Below are 8884 nucleotides of genomic sequence, written 5' to 3' on the forward strand. Positions count from 1 at the left end.
TTTTCTTTTAATTTTTACGAACTAAGCTTTTTTGATATCTTTATTTCGAAAATAAAAATGTTTTAATCTTATTTTTCCAATTAAAGAATCATTAAATTTTGCCAACAACGCATCATCTTTTCTAACAATTAATTAATATTGAAATGGATGAAAAATGTTTAATTTATTTAACGTTTAAATCAATTTTTCATTCAAATTACATTGGAAATCAACATGCTTTTCTTTTCAATTACGAATAAAATGCAAATTTCTCAAACAAAAAAAAATAAATAATAGGCAATTAAATTGAAATAATAATAAGATGAACACTTGGATTATCAATATTGTAAAATCAAAATAAATGTACAAAAACGGAATTTCCTCAAAAATAGATAGGAGAGATATAGACCTAGCATTTTTACCTCAGTTATCAATTTTCAGTAAGTATACTTCAATTTCCAAATAAATTTGATAGATCAGTAATGGGTCATTATATCAAAACATGCAATTCTAGCATTTTTACAACTTTATTCAGCACAATTAATGGGCATTTTATCATAGCCCAACACCTCTTTAAACGATATTTTAGTGTCACCATAATATAAACGAGAGGATTTACATGTGTCTCTTCCAACAATTTTTTTTACTCATAGAAAAAGGGAAAAAATATTATTTGGCAATTTGTAGACATGTAATGTTGCTACATACGTAATAAATGAAAGGTTGTCGTTTTATACACAACAAACTAGTATATATAGATGATAGATGTGCTAAGTCAGATCATGCACAAACACAACACCTATTAGGAAGAAGATTAACGATAGCTCGCTGACATGTCTCAACAGGCCACCACCTATGGTAGTGTTAAAAATATTACTAGCTCACCCATCGTATATCAGATTTCCAAAGATTGGCAAGGAGCTGTTGGATCTGGCGATCTCAAATCTTATCCAGTTCAAATCCAGCCTTCTGCTACAGGTACTTTTGAACATGTTGGAAACGAAAATGGTTCACAGGCAGCTGTTGTGTATAGCGTCACAAATAGCGCTGGAAAAGCCTATGATGTACTGCTAGCTTGGTTCAACCAGCCTAATTCTCCTAACAAGGTATATAATAATAATGTTCTCAAGTCTTTACCGAATTAACATGCACTTTACTTCTTAGTTTTTTAAAAATTTCAAAACAAAGAAAATTAAAAGTAATGTATGATTATTAACTGTATAATTCAGGCTTATACACTGATTGATGAAGCTGGCTCCTTTACAACCGATCGTTGGCCTGGAATTTTTAATACCCTGATCAATTCCAGCAAAAAGAGCGCCAGTACAGTTGGACGATGCACCTCAGAAGTTGAAATTGAGGAAGGAAATTTCCCAAAATTTTCGGTAACAATTAAGTTCTGCTTAACTGCCTGTGTGAAGGGCTGATGTAATAGGCTGTCAAAATTACTAAGGAAATAAAGTGCCTTGTGCACTAGCACTCTTAGACTATTAGAGTGAATATGGCAGCCAATAGACTATTAGTGTGTTTATGGGTTTGTAATGTAATATTTTGGTTTCCTGTGGATCGTACATCCCATTTGGAAATTTTAAATATCAATAAAGAATTACACCCCTTGTCTGGTTTATAACTTTGTTTGCATAGGAAAAAAATTTTCTAATTACTGAGTATATAATTTTATTATCAATTAATTTTTGTTGTGGTGGAGACGATAACTGTAAAACATTTTCTGTCCCTTGAGAATAAGAATTTATTGAAATACTTAAGAATAAATTTTCAAAAATAAAAATTAATTTTGAATACTAGATGTTAAAAAAAAAATGAAGGATATAATTTTTGGACACCAAGAAAGATAAAAGGATCAAGAAAATGAGGAGAATGAAATATAAAGTTCGTCCATTTTTTTGCCTCGTCACTAAAAAAGTTTAAGAAGACAATTAAGATGAGAACTCAAGTCTCACTATCCTAATTCATTATCATATATCCAGTGGATCAATTAAAACTAAGTATAAAGTTTGAAATATAAATTAATTTTTTGAATTTCTTTTGCAACCCTTTCTATTATATTTTTACTAAATTCGTATTTGGCTCAAAGCAACTTAAAGCCAAATTTATTTTTTTTTATCAAATCATTTTAATGGATGCATGAAATATGTCACTGACAATCATTGTATTAGAATTAACTAATCATATTTTAAGATTGTGTCGGGTTTATAAAAAATTATATAAAATCCACACTTATGAGTGATAAACTTTTACATACATGTGTATTATCATGAGATATTTGTAGGAATAATTTAGTAAAAAAATTATAAATGAAATGGTCTCATGGTTGTCTACCATAGTAAGAAGTAGAAAGTAATTCAAAGCCTATGCCCCACTAAAATTTCAATTTGATAAGATATAGTACTACATTTGTATTCATTAGATGAGAGCCAAATAAATAATGAATATTTATTTATATAAAAAAGTAAATTATTTTTAAAAATTGTATATTTATAATTATAAGTGTAGACACCCAATTTGGTCCAGGCCCGGATCAATTGGGCCTGGCCCAAATGGGTAAGCCTAATTCGGTTCTTATTTTGTATTATTTTTATTATTTTTATTTTTTATTTTATGTATTTTATTATTTATTTATTATTACTATGTATTAATATATGTATATCTTTATTTTTTTTTCTCTGTTAAATGTATTTTATTTATATAGTTATATATTTATTATTATATTATAATTTATTTTTTTATTATTTTTTATCTTGTAATATTTTTTGAATTTATCTTATTTTATTATTAATTATCTGTTAATTTTATTTTATTTTATTTTTTTTCGTTTATCTGATTATTATTTTTTTTTTCTTCTTTCTTTTTTTGGGGCTGTGATTGAAGGCTGAAGAATCCTACTGTGAATGGGGGTTCAATTAGAAGAGTCCAGATTGGATTCAAAGATTGAATCCCCGTCCAAAGAGGAATTGAGATTGATCAGAAACTCCTGATCAATCCTTATAAAAAGGACCCTCTGGAACAGAAGCAAGAGACATAGAAAAAAAGTGAGCAAAGCTACTGATTTGAAAGAAAATGGGCGTATAGAAAGCTAAGAAAAGGTTTAGAAGGGTTTTGGGAATTAGGAAAATTTTTTTGAAGGATTTTGGCATTTTTTTTCTGGAAATTTCTGGAAAATTTCAGATTCCGGTTGAATTTTTCTTGTGAAAGTTGCATTTTCTGACGAAAATTTCGGCCAACCTTGAAGTTTTTGGCGAGCTGCCCAGTTTTCGATGAAGAATCCCAGAAATCGATGAACTTTCGATGAACTTTCGGCGAAAAACCCAGATTTCGGTGAAAAATCCCAGAATCCGGTGAATCTTCAACCGGAGTTCTTCAGCTGTTTAGAGAGAAGCGGGAGAAAAAAGAAGAAGAGAGAGAGAGGGGAGGAGCTTTCTGTCAAAAAACAGAGGGAAGAGCCTTATATACCCTCCCAAAACGACGTTGTTTTTGCCTTAAGTGACCCAGAGGATCCGCGCGTTTTGTCGAGATCCGACTCGACCCGAGCGTCGACCTGCTTCTTGACCCACGCGTGTCTTCCTCTCCGAGCCGATAGCCGAGCCGAGCTGAGGTTTCAAGCCGCTTCTCCGAGCCATTTTCTCTTCCTTGAGCCGACCCGTATACCGAGCTGCTCCAGGTTTTTTTTTTATTTTTTTTTTTTATTTGTTTTTTTATTTATTAGATTAGGTTTATTTAATATTCTTTTTATCTTTATTTTATTTTTATTTTTGTTTTACTTTTCTTTATTTTATTTTTTTATTTTCATTTTTATTTTTTTATTTTTTTTGTTTTATTATTCAATTTTCTTTAAATAAAATTAAAAAAAATATTTTTAGGGAAAAGTTGAAAGTATCAATTTTTCTTAAAATAAAATTTCAAAAAAATGTTTTTTTTGAGGAAAAGTTGAAAGTATCAATTTTCCTTGAAAATCAAAGTTTCCAAAAATATTTTTGAGGAAAAGTTAAAAGTATCAATTTTCCTTGAAAATCAAAGTTTCCAAAAATATTTTTGGGAAAAAAGTTGAAAGTATCAATTTTTCTTAAAAATAAATTTTCAAAAAAGGTTTTTTTGAAGAAAAGTTGAGTTGAAAGTATCAATTTTCCTTGAAAATCAAAGTTTCCAAAAAATTTTTTGGAAAAAAGTTGTAAGTATCAATTTTTCTTAAAAATAAAATTTCAAAAATGGTTTTTTTTTAGGAAAAATTGAAAGTATCAATTTTCCTTGAAAATCAAAGGTTCCAAAAATATTTTTGAGGAAAAGTTGAAAGTATCAATTTTCCTTAAAAAATCAATTTCAAAAAATCAATTTTTGGGGAAAAGTTGAAAGTATCAATTTTTCCTGCACAAGAACAATCATCCTTTCCTTCCTTTTTATTTTGATTTTGATTTTGATTTTTCTTTAAATAATCCGATGATGGAGCCTCTGCAAGTGAAACAGTAGTTTTTCTTGCATACTCTTGAAGTGAGGGAATTTTTTCAATTTTCTGCTAAAAGTATTAGAGTCAATTGAGAATAATTTTCAATAATTAATTACTCGGTAAAATTTTAAGGCTCATTGGATAACACAAATTTTAGCTGGTACCATCTTTTGATGGGCATTGTGAGGGTGCTATAACCTTCCTCACACGTAACCGAACTCCCGAACCTTGTTCTGGTTAGTAGACCTGAACCTATTCTTTTAGGGACCCTTAAACTTAGGTGTTCTCTGAAATGACAGATTCTTTAGGTGGCCAATCGCACCTAGATAAAAAAGATTGGTGGCGACTCCCTAAAAGTCAATGTCTAGCGATAGATCCCCGGATCTAGACGTTATGATAGCTTGGCGACTCCATTGGGGACTTTGAGAGTCAGGCCAGCAAATAATTTGTGTTATCCAAAAGCCTAATAAAATTAAACCCTTTTGTATATATGTATTATTATTCGTTCGTGTTTATTTACTTTATTAATTATGTCATTCATGTGCATGTGCATAACATGAGCTCTATACCCGAGCTCCATCCCTCTAGGAGGGAGTAAAGTACCTATTGCTTTTGTGAGGTCTAATGCCTCTGCAGTGGCTAGCGAAATACTCCCACTCAAATTGAACCTTTTTCGCTTGTAGCCTGTAATGGGTGAGGATTAGGGTGTCTTACTAGTCTGTGATGGACAAGGATGTAAGGAACAATTTGAGGACCTTTAGACTTTGACTCTAAAACCGCATATAATGAACCTTAAGAGTGTCTAACCTATAGATAGAGCCATCACTATTCCCTTTTAGAATTGATCAAGAGCATAGGATTCATCCCTTTTACTTTGTGTGATGTTTAAATTTACTTAGTTATTTGTTCTTTTTCTGGGTATACTAACCTTTTTCTTATTTCTTTTGCATTGGTTCATACGCATATCATAAAGTTGCATAAAGAACATTTGTTTGAAAAACGGTCTTCAATAAATTTTTTCATGGACGCCAATGAACACTTAGTTTATTTTTCATCAGTATTAGCACCCTGTGGGACACCCAATGGGAGATTTTTTACCAATTGGGTATGATTCTACTATGTCTCAAGAAACATCTATCCTCCTCAAACAGAATAATTTAGAAGATTTGGTTGATATCTGAAAGAAGATGAGTCTGTCAAGACAAGAGCAATTTTGTCAAAAACATGGGCATATAGCACACTTTCTAGTAGTGGCTATTGATGATCAGCTAATCAGAGCTGCAACACAATTCTGGAATCCTGCATACAAGTGTTTCATCTTTAATGAAGCTGATATGACTCCCACCATCGAAGAATATTCGGTCTTGGTAGGTTTGCATCTCAAGACTCCTGACAAGATATATGTCAAAAACATAAGTCAGGATTTCATAAAAGTCTAGCTCAACTCATGGGGATAGACAAGGAAGTTGTGGATTCTCATACAAAGAAGAAACAAGAATAGGTTTGCCTACCTTGAAAGTTCTTTCATGAGTTTCTGATGCAACATGCCAATGAAGAACGGGGGTTAGACATATTTGCCTTGGCTATATACGGACTGGTAATCTTTCCAAAGGTTTTGGGACATATTGAGATAGCGGTTGTTGATTTCTTCGAAAGTGTGATCAATGGCTATAATCTTTCAATGGTGATATTAGCAGAGACTATCAGATTTTTAAGTTATTGTCATCGAAATGGAGGGCGTTTCATAGGATGCATACAGTTATTGTACTTATGGATGAAAAGCCATTTTGAACAAGAAAATAGTGCATTCTCGAAGCTTTACATCCGTAATCATTTTTTGATTAAAGAATTCTATGAAAGTGGGTGGTCAAAGAGGAAGTCTAAACAAGAATGGATAACTTTCTTACAAAAGTTAGAAAGTGCTAGGGTGAGATGGTTGGCCCCATGGATGAATCGTGAGCCTATGTTATATCAATGTGGGGATAGTACAGTGGTCCCACTTCTGGGTTTATAGGGAGTGACGAATTATGCACCACTCTTAGTGAGAAGGCAATTTGGGGGAGAATAATTTATTCATATGACTTATGGGCTTCATCAGTTAGATTTCTCTTACAGTGAGCCTAAAGTATTTCAAAGGATGAATGAGATGATTAAAGCATGGAAAAATCCCCAAAGAGTAAGTCCTGGACCGTTCACTGAAAAAGTCACCCCAAGGTACTTGGTCTGGAGAACAAAAAGAAAACAAGAAATGGTATTCACATATGAAATATCTCAACCACCAACAAAAGAAAAACTTGAAGAGACACCATCAGAATTAGAGCTGGCAACAAAAGAATTTGAGTCTGAAAAGAGCAAGTTAAAGCAAGAGATTCAGAAGCTTCAAGAAGAAAAAGCCAGTGGAAAGGTAGAGCCGAAAGTTATGAAGTTAAAGTTGACAAGATTACTGAGAACGAGATACAGCTACTGAAGATCTAGCAAGGTTACACCAGGAGCATAAAAGGCTATGTGTGAGAGAAAGAACCAAAGATATAACCATTGTCGAGCTGACTGAGGAAAATACAAGATTGAAACAAGAGTATGTCGAATTGGAAGAAGAAAGCACCGAAGCACAGGTAAAAATTAAAATGCTAAACAGTTATTTGAGCAGGCTAAGTCAAAAGTTGGATGAACAAGGAGACCACATCGCTGCATTGGTTAGAGAACATAGAGAATTATCATACCAAGTCTGGTGTGGTAAAAGAGAGAACTTAGGAAGGTAGAAATACATTGAGCACTTAACAACCCAAATCCATAAAAGAGTATGTAAGGCAAGAGAGATGTTGGAAGAGGCAGAGGCATTAAGACAAGTGGTGGCCCCAGTAGGAGAACATGGACAGCGTCTCTTGAACTTCATAGAAGAAGCCAAGGCCCAATATGAACAGATCAAACAATTTTATGGCTATAATTCTAGGATGATAAACTCAATGTAGATCAAAGTTTTTTTGGAATAAATAAAATTTTTTAGTTAAATACCGTTTTAAGGCAAATGTTCTTTGCATACATGCATTTTTCATTCATTGCATCCTCATTCATTACACTTAACAAAGTAACCATGTGATGATCATGCAAATTTACTAATTTTAAGATATGGTACTCAAGGTTCCAAGATAGCTCCATCTAGCAAAAATCCTACTCGTCGACACAACACTAGATCCAGAGCAAGGCAAATGGAGCAAAAAAATTCTCATAGATTTGAAAAGATAGAAAAAGCACAGGAGAAGATTGAAAGTGAGCTAAGCAAGATTCTGGAGGCTCTTAATAACATGAATAAAGGAAAAAGAGTTGAAGAAAATACAAGGCAGCAAGTTCTCCCATTACAAGAAATGGTTGACCCTTTGTATCCTCCAGGTTTTGGCCCACCTCAAGCCCAGTCTACTCAAGAGGTCCCACCACAACACTTCGTATATTTGACATATCCTAGAATGCCATCAGTTTTTAACCCAGGGTAGTATAACAGTTATGTAAATCCTGTCTTCACTGAAAAAATTGCAGAACCAATTCCTGATCTAGATGATTTAAAAGAGAAGGAGAAAGAAAAGATAAGAGTGGAAGTTCAGAAAAGCTCCAAGATTAGCATGCTAGAGCAAAGGCTACGGGCTGTGGAAGGATTTAGCTTTTATGGGTCAGTTGATGCTGCTGGGCTCTGTCTAGTTCCTGATGTGGTTATTCCCCATAAGTTTAAAGTACCAAAATTTAAAAAATATGATGGTACAAAGTGCCCCAAAACCCACATCACCATGTATTACAGGAAGATGGCAGCTCATGCACATGATGAAAAACTTTTGATGCATGTTTTCCAGGATAGTCTTACTGGCTCTACGACCAGATGGTATGTTCAGCTGGACAGAACTCGCATTCGCTCTTGGAGCGATATGGCACATGACTTTATCGATCAATATCGACATATCATGGATTTGGCCCCTGATCGTTTATCTTTACAGAATCTGGAGAAAAAGGTAAACGAGTCTTTTAAAGAGTATGCCCAGAGGTGGAGGGACGTTGCTTCTCAGGTACAACCTCCTCTGATCGAGAAAAAAACTACAGTGCTATTTGTTAGCAAAACCTCTCTATTATAAAAAGATGATAGGGAATGCAACGAAAAATTTTGTTGATATGGTAATCTCAGGAGAAATCATTGAGAGTGCCATCAAGAATGGCAAGCTAGAAGGAAATGAAGCATCTAGCAAAAGAGTCCTAAAGAAAAAAAAAATTGAAGCTCAGGCTGTGAGCTTTGATAGACAGCAACTTAGAGGTTATTCACCCTACCCATCACCAGAATATCTACCATATCACCCTGCTGTAAATAACACTTCCTTTCACCCATACCAACCATTTACACAACCGTCATATCCCCAAACATATCAAACCCCTCATAGACCCTAAAATACCATGTACAGTCCTAACATT

General features: G+C 33.4%; 1 protein-coding gene across 1 annotated transcript; it reads left to right on the top strand.

The window, feature by feature from the left end:
• The first annotated feature begins 745 nt into the window (after positions 1 to 745).
• Positions 746 to 1526, top strand: LOC111294964 (jasmonate-induced protein homolog). Its single transcript, XM_022888269.2, has 2 exons — positions 746 to 1085; positions 1209 to 1526. Exons 1-2 carry the CDS (start codon positions 813 to 815, stop codon positions 1404 to 1406), a joined length of 471 nt encoding a protein of 156 aa, XP_022744004.2. The 5' UTR covers positions 746 to 812; the 3' UTR covers positions 1407 to 1526.
• Positions 1527 to 8884: the final 7358 nt, after the last annotated feature.

The sequence above is a fragment of the Durio zibethinus genome, chromosome 14, assembly GCF_047325235.1.
Source record: "Durio zibethinus cultivar Kanyao isolate XHJ-2024 chromosome 14, ASM4732523v1, whole genome shotgun sequence".
In the NCBI taxonomy this organism is placed as follows: domain Eukaryota; kingdom Viridiplantae; phylum Streptophyta; class Magnoliopsida; order Malvales; family Malvaceae; genus Durio; species Durio zibethinus.